The 14,621-nt window shown below is 61.5% G+C and overlaps 1 protein-coding gene across 1 annotated transcript in view; it reads left to right on the top strand.

Moving 5' to 3' along the window:
- Positions 1 to 1,418: 1,418 nt before the first annotated feature.
- The window catches only part of CBFA2T3 (CBFA2/RUNX1 partner transcriptional co-repressor 3), a 100,841-nt gene continuing 87,638 nt past the window's right edge, over positions 1,419 to 14,621 (top strand). Inside the window, 1 exon segment of the mRNA XM_017859592.1 lies at positions 1,419 to 1,956. Within this exon segment, the coding sequence (XP_017715081.1) occupies positions 1,461 to 1,956 (496 nt within the window). The 5' untranslated portion in view covers positions 1,419 to 1,460.

Here is a 14,621-nt window from a genome sequence, read left to right on the forward strand (position 1 = left end):
CCGGAAACGCTCTAGGAGCTGAGGCCGTTAGGATCCCGCACCCTGCACAGATGAGGAAACCAAGAGGATCAGAGCCCCCAGGAGCCCGACTGCTAATCTCACCCTGAGCCAGAGCGCAGGGAACAGCAGGGGATGTGGGGACCCGCTGATGGCACCAGGGGCCTGGCCCCGAGCTTGCAGGGAGGTCCCTTCCAGCCTGAGTCCTGGGGGCAGAGCGGCCCACCACCCAGTGCAGGGGAGGCCCCGGGCGGGCCTTGCGTCTAGGAAGTTCCCCAGCAGTAACAAACACACTCTGACCGTCAGCTGGACACACGCGCTGGCACACAGCTTGTTGTCACCAGCTCGAGAAGGACACCCGATTACCAGGACAGGGAGACCCGGGACACCTGGGACCCTGCGGGAAAGGAGTAAGCTTTTACCCCTGCACGGCTTGAATTATTAACCGTGTGCAGACGTGACCTAAAAATCAAATCAAATCAAATCAAAATAGCACAGATGCCCGTGAACCGGCCTTGGGTCTGCGGGTTCCACACCTCTGGCCTGTCTGAGGCCACGAAGCCTCCAGCCATGGCATCCAAAACCCACCCACCAGGGCTGCAGGGCCGAAGGGTCACTGCCTCCTCCCGGGAAGCTCCTCGTGCCCTCTGACAGCTGTCAGGGCACTTTAGAAAGTGACTGTTTTTCCAGCGTCTGGGATGTGACTCACTCTCTCAGCCCAGTGTGGCCGCTAGAAAGGGGTCCTGGGACTCTCCCTAGGGTCTGAGTAGTCCCAAGTGGGCTCTGAGGTGGCTTCTGGAATTTCTCGGACTGGAGAAGCCACCCGCCCCGACCCACACACTCCAGGCTGCTCACCGGAGGCGGCCGCTGGGGCGTGGGGTGAGGGTCTTTCCAAGGCACCCCCGGAGAGGCAGGGAGCCCTGCTGTCTCCACAGAGGGCCAGGAGCCCTGTGCACGAGGCCAAGCAGAGAGAGACGGTTTCCTCGCCAGCGAGCAGGAGGTAATTTGAGGACAGATCAGGGGCCCAAGAACCCCCAGCAGCTGGGGGAGCCGGGGCTGAGGGGAGGCCGGTCAGAGGCCCCATCTGGCTCAAGGGCACAGTCGACAGCCAGAGGAACACGGGCAGGGTGGCCCCTGGAGTGGGGGCAAACTAAAAGGGGTGCTGGGGAAAGTCCGGCTGACTGAGGGCAAGCAGAGAGGGAGACCCCCAGATACCCCAGACTGAAGAAAGGGCCAACCCCTGGTGGGAAGGTGGGTGGGTGGAGTAGGCCGAGGGCTCTGGGCCAGGATGGAGCTGCCCTCAGGCCTGCAGACCTGCCCTGGAGCGAGGAAACACATGCCTTGTGGCCACGCTGTAGGGCTCAGGGTGGGTGGGACATCACCAGAACTGCCTGGGAGGAGGAAGTTGTTGGAAGGTCAAACCGGAATGGCCCGAGGAAAGGCCGTGAAGGGCAGGGCCCCAGATGGTTCCTGTCAGGGAAGTGGGGGGCACAGCTGCAGGCCTCCGGCCCGGCATTATCACGGGGACACAGCTGGCTGCCTCACCCGCAGGCTGCAGGGAGACCTTCCCCAGCCTGCAGCCCCAGGCCCGCCCCGTATCACATGAGCCTCACGGCTCCGACCCCCTCCCCAGGGCTGAGGACACCCAGTCGGCGGCCAGGAGGGCCTGGGCTTTCCAGGGGCAGAGGCCCAACTCCAGGACACCCCAGCCCCTCCTGTTTCCCTCAAGGCTGCAGGAGGTCGGGAAGAGCCTTTCCGGAAGAGGCCTGTCCTGGGCCCCAGGTTGGCCCCTGAGGGTGGCCCTCCTCATGCCGGCTTCGAGACTGAGGGACAGGGCAGCTGGTTCAGCCTCGGGATCCACCTGTGGCTCCATGTCCCAGCCGCACCCTGTGCTGGAGAGCGGCCTCCTGGCATCTGCTGCCTGCTCAGCACCCCGGGGTCCCAGGAAGGGCGGCCCAGGTAAGAGGCTCGGGGGGAAGGTGGTGGGGTGGGGGCAGAGGGCGGCAGCAGGTGCTGAGGCTGTGACTCCTTCGAGTTTCGCGGGGCCTGCCCTGCTTTGTTGACAGCGCTGGCACGGGCGGCCGTGTTGACTCACCTCAGATATCAACAGGGCCACCCCCCAGGCAGGTCCTGCACAGCTGGGGCAGGTGGGCTGGTGAGGGCTTGGCAGGTGCCAACCGGGTGCCCTGGCCCCACCCAGAGGCAGATGCTGGAGGCCGGGCTGCTCAGCCCTGTCTAGGAGGGTGGGCTGTGTTCTCCTGGGGGTGGGAGAGCTGCAGTCAGGAAGTGATTGGGGGGTCCTGCAAAGGGAGCCCTCCTCCTCCTAGGATGCCCTCCGGGTGCGACACCTCACAGCAGGTTGGATGAGGAAACTGAGGCCAGAGGGGAGGGCACCGGCCCAAGACCCCAGTGAGGGGGAAGTGGACCCGACTCCAGGCCCCGTCCCAGGAACGATTGCAGGCAGGGCCGTGGGGGTTTACAGGGAGCCTGGGCCTGCCCTCCTGGGGGCTGCAGCTGCAGGCTGGTGGCCCCGTTTCCCAGTGGCCTTCGTGGCCACACTCCCAGCAGCTGTCAGAACCTTCCGGAGCTAGCAGTCTCCTGTCTCGCAGGGCTTTCACTGCGGCCGTCAGGTCCAGGGTCTGACTGCACCTCTGACACTCACACACAGAACCCAGGACCCAGGGGTGTCCCCATCTCTGGAGACCACATTCCCTGAGCAGGTCCTGGCGGTGGCTGCCTGAGGCTGTTCCCACCTGCAGGTGCCCGTGGGACCCCAGAGCCACCCCCCACGAGGGCCCCAGCCGTGAGCAGGAACATCCCAGACCCAGGTGCCTGGCATGCAAAAGCCGGACCTCACCACAGCTAGTGCTACTGTGGGTTTCTCCCGAGTGGGTGACTCAGAGCTGCCTTCAAGGCAGCACCAGCTCACTGGCCCCGGCATCTGCCATCCCATCCTCTCCCGAGCGGCCCTGTCTGTCCCCTGGCACTGACTGGCCTTGGGCCAGATGCTCCCTCCTCCTGGGCCTCAGTTTCCTCATGGATCAGACCCGTCCCACCTGCTCCCTGCGTGAGTTTCTCACCGGTGGGGAGAGAGACAGGCTCTGAGGTGCACGGAGAGCAGTTGCTTTGTTAGGATGGGCGCGTCTACTGTGGAAGGATAGGGGCACCTACCGTGGAAGGAGGTTAGAGCCAGGAGGTGGCCCTGTGCCTGATTCGTGTGAGGGGCTGGTGGCTAGAGGCATGAAACAGAGGGCCAGGGTGGGCCTCTGACATGGCTGGAGGTGAGCAGCGGAGGCCCAGGGTGGCCTCTAACACAGAGTACGCAGCCACTGTGCCCATCCCCAGGGAGCCCCTGCTTAGGGGCTTCAATGTGAGGAGGGAGCAGGGTCTCACTTGGGTGTGGGGTCCTGCAGCCGGCTTCTAGGACCTTCTGTCCCTGCAACCACCCAAACCTATCCCAGGGTACCCATGGGACAGCCTTGGCCACATCAGGCAGCAGACATACACGTGAATACCAGGGCTTGGGGCTTCTCATCCTGCACCCCAGGGGCCCCCCAAGGCCCCAGGGGACAGATGTGGGGCCCTGTGATGCCGGAAAGCCTCAGCATCAAGCCTCGCCCAGCTGGAGGAGCAGGGGTCATGGGGCTGTGGGAACTGGGGGGATCCTGGACAGACCTGAGGGTCCCTCAGCCCCACTGTGTGGGTCTCAGGCACACAGGCCTCCCAAGGGTCCCTAAAACCTTTGAGGCCTGAAAAGAGGCTGATTGGCTTTAAACTCTGGGGAGAACAGTAATATTTTAAAAGCTGAAGTAGAACTTTCCTGTCTTTAGAACAAAGGCTTATTGAACAGGACTGTGTTGCCACGTGTTTGGTGGCAGGCGGGAGAGGCATCTGCATGCTGCGCAGCGGGTGGGAGGACCTCAGCCCCTCGTCTCCTCTGACAGTGTCCAAGGGGCTGAGGTGTAAGCAATCAGAAGACGGCCACAGAGCACACGCCACCGTCTGGGGCCAGGACCCCTTTCCTGGGCTCCTGCACCAGCCCCGCAGGCGGAGGGTCCAGATCCTCACTGACCCCTTGGCCCAGTGGTGCAGAAGGAACCTCTTAAGACAAGGGCTTGTCCTGGGTTTACGACGCGCCCGCTGTGTGTGCTCGGAGCTGTGCAGGCTCTCACCGCCTTGTCCCCACAAACCCACTTCGTAAAAAAAAGAGGCTGAGGTCACAATGGTGACCTGACTGCCCCAGGAGAGAGGGATGGGAACCAGGTCACCTAAGGAGGGTGCCGGAGACAGAGACTTTGAAATCCACCTGGCGAGTGTAGGCTGAGGCAGAGAAGGCTCAGTGCCATGTGCTGGGACCTCCATGGGGAGAAACTGAGTCAGATGGCCTGGTGTCACCTTAGAGCGACGACATGGGATCTCGGGGAGGTGGTGAGCACCATCAGTGGAGGGGTCCAGGCAAAGGCGGGCAGGTGTTATGGGGACCGGGCAAGGTGGGCAGATGTTATGGGGCTGGGCAGATGCTGTGGAGGCACCATCCGTGCAGGAAGCTTAAGCCCTGGCCGGAGCCCACCTGGCACAGGGGTCACGTCCAGAGCCTGTGGTCAGCCTGAGCTCCCTCCACCGACCTTGCCCTTGGGACTGGGCTTTGCTGCCACTCACTCTCCATCCTCCATCTCCTCAAGTGGCCATCTGGGCCCAGCTGCCCTCTGGAATGTTGTGGGTCTGGAACGTCCTGGGTCCAGAATGTTCTGGGTCTGGACTGTTCTGGGTCCGGAATGTTCTGGGTCTGGAATGTTCTGCATCTGGAATGTTCTGGGTCCAGAATGTTCTGGGTTTGGAATGTTCTGAGTCCAGGATGTTCTGAGTCCAAAATGTTCTGGGTTTGGAATGTTCTGGGTTTGGAATGTGCTGGGTCTGGAATGCCTTCCCCAGTGTTTCTATCTCCTGGGGCTGCAGTAAGGACAGGCTGCAAGCTGGGTGGGGACCCAGAATGACAGAGGCTTCTCTCACAGCGCCGCAGGCTGGAAGTCTGAAACTAAGGCTCCAGATGGCTGTGCTCCTCCAGGTCCTGCCTCCTCCAGGTCCTGCTGGCCCCAGGTGTTCCTGGGCTGTGCCTGCCACACCACAGCCACTACCTCTGTCTTCCCAAGGCCTTCTCCTTCCTCCCAAATCTTTCTCTGCCTCCTTCTTCTAAGGCCCAGCCCATCCCAGGCCAGAGCTCCAGCCATTCACTCTGCACTCCAGGCAGTGGGACACAGGGAGGCGCTGGAGAGGCTGCAGGCAGCCCCATTATGGGAGGTGCCCATCGAGGGGTGCGGTGGGAGGGGAGTGGACATGAGCAGCCAGGTGATCTCAGCCCAATTCTTCCTTCAGCACAGGCCCCATGTTTGCTGGGCTATGGAGCTGGCGGATCATGCAGAGCTCGGCCAGGGTGTCCGTGGGCTCCAGCCAGAGGCAGGGAGGTCAGTGTGTGCGTGACAAGACGTCTGAGGCCACAAACAGACAGACAGGTAGTCCCAAGGGTGCCTGCAAAGGGGCCAGACAGTGGCCGTCGGACCCGCATCTGTGAGCAACGTGCTGTCACCGCCGTTCTCCCACCTCCTGTTCTTCCTTTTGTTGACCACATAGTGTTGGGGGGCTCCATGTTGGGGAGCCAGCCCAGGGATGCTGCCGTTACTGCAGTCACAGAAGTCACAGAAAGCAATACTGAGGTCTGAGAGGCACCCACAGCAGGGCTTCATGACCCGTAGGCGAGCAGATTGGCTGGAGATGTGGGATCTCCCTTGCTGTCAAAATCACACTGACCGTGGAGTCCAGGCCCCCCAGGCCTCGGCGGGAAGCCTCACGCCCTGGAACCCTGCTGGGTCAGTCCATGGCAGGAAGGCCAGCAGCACCGGCGAGGGGACCAGGGGGGCCCAGGCGTGGGGGACCAAGGCTCCATGAGGGGGTTTGCGAAGCCGGACAGAGGGCGGGAGACTGCAGGGAGCCTCTAGGGGACGAGGTGAAGAGAATGGATGATGCCAGGAATTAGAGAGAGGGGCTCCGCAGAGGCAGGGGCAGTCTCCAGGAGAGTGGATGGGGTGGGACAAAAAGCCCCGACCTCCCCCAACTACCCTCCCCCCACTCGGGGGATGCTCCACTGGGCAGAGCGGGGAGCAGGGCTCTGGGTCGCGTTTCCTCACTGCCAGGTGCCAGCCAGTTTTCGGCCCGTAAGTGCAACCCTCCCCTCTCTCCCCAGTTAAGCGTGGCACTTGGAATGTCTGCTTTCTCCCCATACCAGCCCATCCCCACACACCAAAAGGACGCAATCCAGCCAGGCGCCTCCTGTCCATGTTTCAGGAGACCTTTGAATCAGCCCACCTAGGGAGAGACAGGGACGGTGCCTAGGGTCAGGGTGGCATCCAAGGGCCCAGCTTCCTGAGGAAGTGGCCCATGGGGGCGGGCTCCTGGGGGAGGCCATCTTTAGGCCAAGATACTCCACTCTCCACCACATGTGGGACTTGAGAAGGCAGGTGCGTCCCGTTAAACCCTGCCTGGGGCGCTGGGGCAGGGGTCTTTTCCGGCACTTTCACTTCCGTGGACTGCAGTTGACCAGGGGAGGCGTGGGCAGGCAAGAGCCGGCCCCCAGGGAGAGCCGATTGGTCCACAGCTGAGCCAGGGAACTCCGCCGGGCCAAGTGCTCCTCCGAGAGGAACGTCAGCCAGGGGCAGGGCTGGGGAGAAGCAGGGATAAAGAGAGGCCCTGTCTGGAGTCGCCACCCACCCCACCCGTTGAAGGAACTCCAGCAGGAACGCTGGGACTGGGATCCACCCTTCAGGATTGACTGTGGACAAAAGCAGAAGGGCTGAGTGCAGGCCAGGAGCTAATGGAAAGTTCTCCAGCCACTGAAAACCCCAAGGCACCCCCAGGACGGACTTGCTCCAGAGGGCCCTGTCGGGCAGTTGCCAGACACAGGCCACAGCGGGGGACGGCCCACCTAGGGCTTCCTTCTGCCAGCTCGCCCACCCCCCCCCCCAGGGCCCCAGCAGGCCTCTCAACAGGTGGCAGACGAGTGGGTTGTGTCGACCATGTCATTTGGAAAAGTTAAGGCCGGGTGCAGTGGACTCGCGCCGTCATCCCAGGCATTTTTGGGAGCGCGAGCCGGGGATCCTTGAGGCAGGGAGTTTGAGAACCAAGGCCTGGCCAACATGGCAAAACCCTGTCTACTAAATATACAAAAAAATTAGCTGGGTGGTGGTGGGCCACCGTAATCCCAGCTACTCAGGAGGGCTGATGGGGTAGGAGGGAATCGGGTTGGAACCTGGGAGCGAGGTTGCAGTGAGCCAAGATCTTGCGACCTGCACTCCAGCCTAGGCGATCAGGAGGGAAACTCCGTCTCAAAAAAAAAAAAAAAAAAAAAAAAAAAAGGGGAAAATTGAGTTCGATTAAAACAAGGGAAAATGAGGTCGATTAAATACAAGGTCCAGCCACGTCACCACCTGCCACCACCACCCACCGCCACCCGCCGGCCCGCGACCCCACCGCGTCCCACCTCGCAGGTCACGGCCCCGGCTGCCTGGCGGCTCCACCCAAAGCCTTCCCAACCCAGGGGCCTGTGCTGTGCCCTCAGCTGAGAAGCCCCCTCCCCCACGGGGCTCCTGGCCTGGGGTTCTCTCCAGCGTCTTCTTAGTGAGGCCTCGCTGCCCCACCGGGCCTCCATTCCTCTCCGTGTTCCTCTCCTTCCCAATCTCTCACCCCATGAGACAAAACCAAGCCACCCCTTAGGTACCACTCATCCCGCGGGCCCCAGGCTGCTGCACAAGGGCAGGGACTCTGGTGGTCCCTTGCTTGCAGTGCAGACCCTCAGCAGGACGGTGCTGGGCCCAGGAGGGTGGCTCAGCCCCAGGAGGCGATGAGGTCCATCCCAATCTCCAGGCGAGGGCTCGGGCCTCCCACGCTCCTGGGGTTCCTTGGGAGTTGTTACTTGGCTGTCGTGGCTCCTGCATGGCTGCCTTAGGGGCAGGGACTTGGCCATATCCGAAGCTCGCTCGCTGATTCCAGAAGCCACCTTCCCCACAGCCCACTGTCCGAGCAGAAACGCCAAAGCGCCCAGAGGATGGGGTGACGGGCCCGGGCTGCCAGCGAGCAGGGCGCAGGGCCCAGGAGGATGGGCCCTCCCCATTGGGGGTCTGGGGGTCCTGGACTGCCTGGTCAGCCTGCAGGGGCCAGGCTCTAGCCACCCTGGGGTGCAGGCCTGGGGATGGGCCCTGGAGGTGCTGGGAGCCTGCAGCCCAGGGAGCCCCCCTGGTGGCTGTTGTAGGGTGCCCAGGCATCCAAGCCGTCAGGGACTGCAGGATTGGCCTGGCCTGATCAGGGGAGCACCTCACTCAGCACTGGGTCTGGGTCGATCATCCCGTGACCCTGGGAGGCCCTATCCCCTTCTTGTCTCTGCCCCTAAGGTGGTGGCAAGTGATCCGGGCGAGAGGTCTGGGGCAGAGGACAGCCTGAGATCCAGGGAGCATGGTGGGGAGAACAGAGGGAGACACTGATGGGAGGAGGGGTGAGAGCCCTGGCCTGGGGATCGTCGTCTTGGAAACTGCAGGAGACACCAGGGCTCTGCCTCCTTCTCCCTGAGCAGAGAAACAGCCCCCTCTTCTCCTGCCCCTATCCTGGGGCCCCTGCCACTGTGCCCTGCCACATGGCTGAGCTTCGGTTCAGGAGGGAGTGAGGCCTGGTGTCCTGCTTGCCTGCCTGGGTTGGCATCAGAGAGGACCGTGTCGAGCCCCTCCCCAGGTGCAGACACTGCTCAGGGCTACTCCAAGGCCGGAGGTATTGCTGGGGCTGAGCTGTCCCTGACGGCAGACAGGGTACAGCGTCCCCTCAGACAGCACAGGTCTCTGTCTTGGACATAGCATTGGGGATGCATGGGCACAGACTGAGGCCCCCTTCCTGAGCCGGTGTCCCAGACACAGAGCGGGGCCCACTCTGCTTGAATCTCTGAGAGCCTGCGATTCTTCCAGACCTGGTTGGAGGATCGGGCAGCAAGGACAGAATACAGTCAGTCAACAAAGCGGGTGAAGACCTGCAGGCCCGCAGGTAGCTCCACAGCAGCCCGGACAGCAGCCAGGACGCAGGGCCGGGCTCCACAGTTTTCCAGGAACTCAGGCTCTGTGGCCCCGGAGGGAAGCGGCAGACGGATAGGCAGTCCTGTTCGCGGCTTTCACCCGGCAACACTTCAAGGGCATCGCTGACCTCAGATGAGGACACAAATCAGAAAGGTCAAGAAATCAGCCTAGCTCACACAGCGCGGCGAGGGTGGGCCACGTCCTCCCAGGCTGTGCATCCTGCCAAGGACCCTCGCAGAGGAAAGGCAGCTGAGGTCGCATGTCAGGAGAGGGACCCCACTGCACGCCCTGTTCTGAGACGAGAGCCACGCCCACAGCTGAGCCCCTCAGAACCCCCTTCTCTATCACCTTGCTTCACTCGAGGAAGCCCCACGTAGGTGCTGCCTGACACCATGCTGCTGGCCCCTGGATCAAGCACGTCCTGACACCCAGCTGATCACACAGCAAGGCTGTCGGCTTGGGGCCGCCGCCGCCACCTCTGGGAGTGAAATCTTCTCTCGGCCCAGGACAGCTGCTGCAGGTGTTTTACTGGCAGCTTTTGGAGAGTGGGCCAACCCCTCCTCCAGGCCTGCCCCGCACTGACGTGAATTTCCGTCAGCTTTTCCAGGCACCCCCTTTGTGGAGACAAGGGCTCCTGGGGTGAGGGCCCCAAGTGTGGCTTTCTCCCTCGGAGGAATGGGGCCAAAGGCATGCCCTCCTGAGAAGACCTGGCAGAAGCTGCCAACAGCCGCAGCCACTGGGGCTCACTCAGGGAGGCCCCTGCAGAAGGGGATGGGGTGAACCCACAGCTTTGCAGAAGGTTGGGGGCTCTGCCAAATTGCAGCCCCCCAGGCCATGCTCCCCCTAACTGGACTGGGTTCATGGTGTCCTCTAGCAGGGCCCACCAGGAGCCCCAGCACCTGCCCCTCACACCCCGGCAGCGAAGCCTGGCCTGCTGCCCTGAGCCTGCAAAATGGAGCCCCATGGGCGGTGTTGAGGTCTGTGCGACTTCTGGCCGGCCCCGTCCCCCTCTCCCTCGCTCCCTGGTCTGTGAGGGGCAGTGGTTGGACCCGACCGTGGCGGGAATGGAAACCGCTGTCCACTGGCCATGCCGACCCTAGCCTGTCTCCTATTTGTAAAACGGGGTGGTGGCGAGCCCCTCCTCGAGGCTGGGGTGGGATTTGGTGACGAAAGACCCTCTTCCTGCTGCTCCCTCCCAAGGGGCCCCGCTTTTGTGACCCCTGCAGCTGGCCCTGCAGACACCAGGCCTCCCACCGCTGCCAAGGCCAGGAGGCACTGGCCAGGAGGGAGCCCAGTAGAGAAGGAACTGGAGAATTCGCCCCACCCTGTGGGCTCCTGGAGCTTCCTCCTGTGCTCCCAAGTCCAGGTGCATTTTGAGTGTCTGAAAAGCCCCGGCTTCGCCGACCTGAAGGGGACAGACTGGGGGAGGTGACCTTGCAGCTCTCCCTCCAGCCGTGTCCGCTGCAGCCCCTCACTCCCGATGGCAGTGACCCCAGCTGCATCCAGGCCAGGCTGCAGCTGAATCCCAGAGCCAGCCTGACCCGGCTGACTGCTCACGAGAGGAGGGGGGATTCCTCAAAACGGGGACCCCAGGCGGCACTCTGGGGCTGCAGCTGCTGAGGGCTTGCTCAGGCTGGGCTCCCAGATTTAGAGAACAGATCTCAGGCTCCGGCCCCCAATTTGTGTGAGGCCTGCAGCACTGTAGACCGTGGAGCTCAGAGGGGTTGTGGCCCACGGGGGTCACATGACACTCACGTCCAGGGCCTTGCCACCCTGTCACTGCAAGTACCCGGTCAGCCCCCACCCGCTGACCGCACACCCCTCCATGTCAGGCGCAAGGTGCAGAAATGAAAGAGGCATCCCCGCTGGAGGGGCTCGGTGCAAACTAGACCCCGAAGCTTCTTGCCGCTCATTTCCAAGGGGGCTGCAGTGGTGGGTGTTGTCCTGACATCCCCAGCCCCAGACAGACGGAGTGACAGGTGGGGGACGTACAGCCATCTCAGCTGCTTCTGCCCCTCCAACACGGCAGCATATTCTAGACCAAGGGTTAGGACCACGTGTTCTAAAAGGTCACCAGCAGGTGACAGAAGATGCCAGTCAGATCTGCCCTCAGCTGCTCTCGGACCCAGGGGCTTCTCCCACCCCAGGTCCTCCTGAGACACAGCTGAGGCTGGGGCTGGCTCTGTTCCTGCTGCCAAGAGCCGTGAGGCTTGTCCTGTGGCCCCTCAGCTGAGGCTTCCTCGTCTGCAGTGCAAGGGACCGTCCCCACCTGGGGGGCTCTCCGGGTGACTGGTGGGAAGGGAGACGGCCGGCGGCTGCTTCCTGGCGAAACCGAAACTGCCAGGTGCTTCCTGCCCCTCCCTGCTGAGCCCCTCCCCAGGGCCAGAGACAGCTGGGACGGGCAGGCCTGCGGCCAGGGCCCCTGTGGTCCACCCCGACTCGGCCTCTTACCAGGGTGTGCCTCTCTGGGCCTGTTTCCTCCAGGTGGGCCCCAGGCATGGTGGGCGGTGTGGGGTGGTCCTCCTCAGAGCCCTGTGGTCACATGGTCCCAACTCAGTCACAGGACCCGTCGAATATACAGCATTTCAGTCATTTCAGTCACAGTGCAAAAAGAAGGATGCAGCGTGCCTTAATAATTTGCAAAATGAATACGTGTGAAAATGGTAACATTCCAGAGGTCACAGAGCGGCCTCTCCTCTTTCCCTTCCACTTCTTACCTCTGGCTGCAAGGGAGGGTGGGTGTCTCCACACCACTCTCACGCCGACACCCGCTGGACACGCTGCTCCGGGGCGGGGGGCGTCCTGCGTGTTCGGGGCCCTGGACGGGAAGCGACAGTGTGAGGGCTAAGCCGCAACAAGCCCCCAAGCAGTGTGTGCCTGAGCCTCACCCCTGTGCTCTGTGGCTGATCTTTAAACCCCTGCAGAAGCCAGGTTGCAGGAGCCGCACAGGGCAGCACGCCGTCCCTGTCCCCAGCCTGCTCCTTCCTTCCCTCTTCTTTGTAGAAAGGAATTCCTGTGGGTTCAGTGTCCCCAGCCCCGAAGGCCACCCCACCTGGGGGTGGCGAGATGGGATCAAGGGGTTGGGGGGACCTAGCTCAGATGCTCAGCCACCCCGCACCCCGCCACGGCCTCCTCATCTGTAAATGGCGCAATAGCAGCCCCCGTCTCTGGCACATCCGTAAAACCTGAACAGGTGGACTCACGGCAGCACTTAGGGCGTGGAAAGCCGTCCCAAGGCGTCCTGACCCGTCCCCGTCACTCTCAGGTACAGTGTGTCTCGCCCAGTTACAGAAAAGGCACCAAATTCTCCTTTTCCTTTGCAATTTTCTCTCTCGACACCTGCGAGGCTGACCGCATTGAGCATGGCGCTGCCTCATGTTGGGGCCGAGTGGCGCCTCGGGGTTTGGTGCGGGGGGCACACACCAGCGTGCTGTTCTCGGCTTCCCTATGGAGAGAGGTTGAGTACGTCAGTTTCCCTCACTACAAACAATGCTTCAATCAAGGATCCTTTTCCTCGTCCCCTGGGGCCCACGTGGTTTCTCCAAAGCAAGCACAAGACATTGGCCACAGGGACAGGAGTGTGCTAGGAAGTTCTCATCGTGGGCTGCCGGAGTCCAGGGTGGGTGTGAGCCCTATCCCGGCTTCCTGGGGGGAACGAGGGCCTGGTCTCTGAGGGGCAGCAGTGCGCGTGCTCCATCGGACTTTTGTCTGGATGGCTCTACAAGCCAGGCAGGGCCAGCGTACGGGAGTCACTGGAGACCTCCCCCCGCCAACCCACCCAGCTCGTGTTCAGAAAGGCCTCTGTCCCGCGCAGGTGTTGGTGGCGGCAGGCGGTGGTTCTGGAGGCCAAGAGTGTCCATTGCCCCTGGAGGAATTCCTTGTTCATGGAAACCAGGGCCGGCCTCCAAGGGAGGCTGGGAGGCTGGGCGCTGGGTAAGGCCTGGCACTGGGTGCTTTCACTGCTTCCACTACTGAGTTCCTGGGAGGCCAGAGGTTGATCGGGCCTGGGGTTGATCGGGCCTGGTGCTCTTCTGGACATGGGTTTGGCGGTCACCCCAGGTGGGATGAGGGTGTGACATGGGAGGAAAGCCAGCCATGCTGCTCAAGTGGGAGAGGGACTGGGAGGTCTGTGGACTCACGATCCCCCACTCTGCTCTCCTCTGTGGGCACTCACAGGGGCTGCCACCCCCCACCCCTGGCATAGGCCTCACTCCTGCCAAGGACCAGGGGAGACTGGAGGCCTTGTTAGCTGGCTGCTCTGGAGTCTGTCCCTGGAGACAGCCTAATGTGGCCGTGCTGTGACTCAGGTGGGGGAAAGTCCTGGGACTGTGCAGGTCAGTGAGCAGAGGGACCCTCAGAGCAGAGGGACCCAGACAAACCGGGAAACCCGCTCCATCCTGAGGGGCACCACTTTGCAGGTAGAAGAGGAGGTGACGGCTTCAAACCCTGCTCCGTCCTGAGGGGCCCCACTTTGCAGGCAGAAGAGGAGGTGAGGGCTGCTTTCCCTGGCCAAGGAGTGGCCCAGGGGGAGCGCTGTATCCTCCCATGCTCTGTGGGGTCTCTCTGTTCCTGCTGCCGAATGGTACCCCGTCCCCTCCCCTAACATCAGCCCACAGAGGAAGAACCGGGCACAGTGGAGAGGACCTGTCGGATGCCAAGCACCAGGCCCAATTCTCAAAGCCGGTGGTTCTGTGGGCTTTTAATGCTTTTGTTTGCAAGCTCCCTACAACTTATTTTTTAACAAGCCAAGTTCCCCTTTAAGATGAAATCTCTTAGAAAGCAGCTTGATCACACACAGACCTTGTGCTGCTCCATCTTTGGCAGATAATGGTGGCCCAGCAGCCACTAGAGAAGGTTTTCAAACATGACAGGTATCTGTGGACAAGACGTTGTTAAAACAAATAAGGTGAGAGCTGCACCTCACAACCTCACCACTAGGTCACAGAAGAACAGGTGCATAAATTATGTGAGGTGTGTGTTGACCATGGCACACACCCGTTCAGCAAACTTTCCAGCCCCCTGGGTTGCAGAAGCAGGATTCAGGGGCTTTGGCTGGCACTGCACACCAAGTATCCTTCTAAACCAATGGCTGGACACAGGATCCTTGGCAATGGTGCCCCATGGGTCAATTTGCAGCCTCTAAACGTTGTTTAAACAGTCACAAAAATTGTATTTTTTAGCCTACTTTATATGTTACCAGTGTTTGGCATCTAGTCTTGTGAAAATCTGCAGATTTAGCTCACTTGATTTATAGAAATGCTGCCTTAAAAACAAATGGCAGAACTGGTCCTCACTGAAAAACAATCTGCCCAGATTGATGTTTGTCGGATATTAATTCAAATAAGCATGTTATTAAATGACCCAAATGCCTCACTTTGAATTCTAATTGTGATATGGATGGATGGATGGATGGACAGATGGACAGATGGATAGATGGGTGGGGTAGTTGGATGAATGGATAGATGGGTGGGTGGGTGGAAGGATGGATGGATGGATGGATGGATGGATGGATGGATGGAT

This window comes from Rhinopithecus bieti, unplaced genomic scaffold, assembly GCF_001698545.2.
Source record: "Rhinopithecus bieti isolate Rb0 unplaced genomic scaffold, ASM169854v2 scaffold_1618, whole genome shotgun sequence".
Classification (NCBI taxonomy): domain Eukaryota; kingdom Metazoa; phylum Chordata; class Mammalia; order Primates; family Cercopithecidae; genus Rhinopithecus; species Rhinopithecus bieti.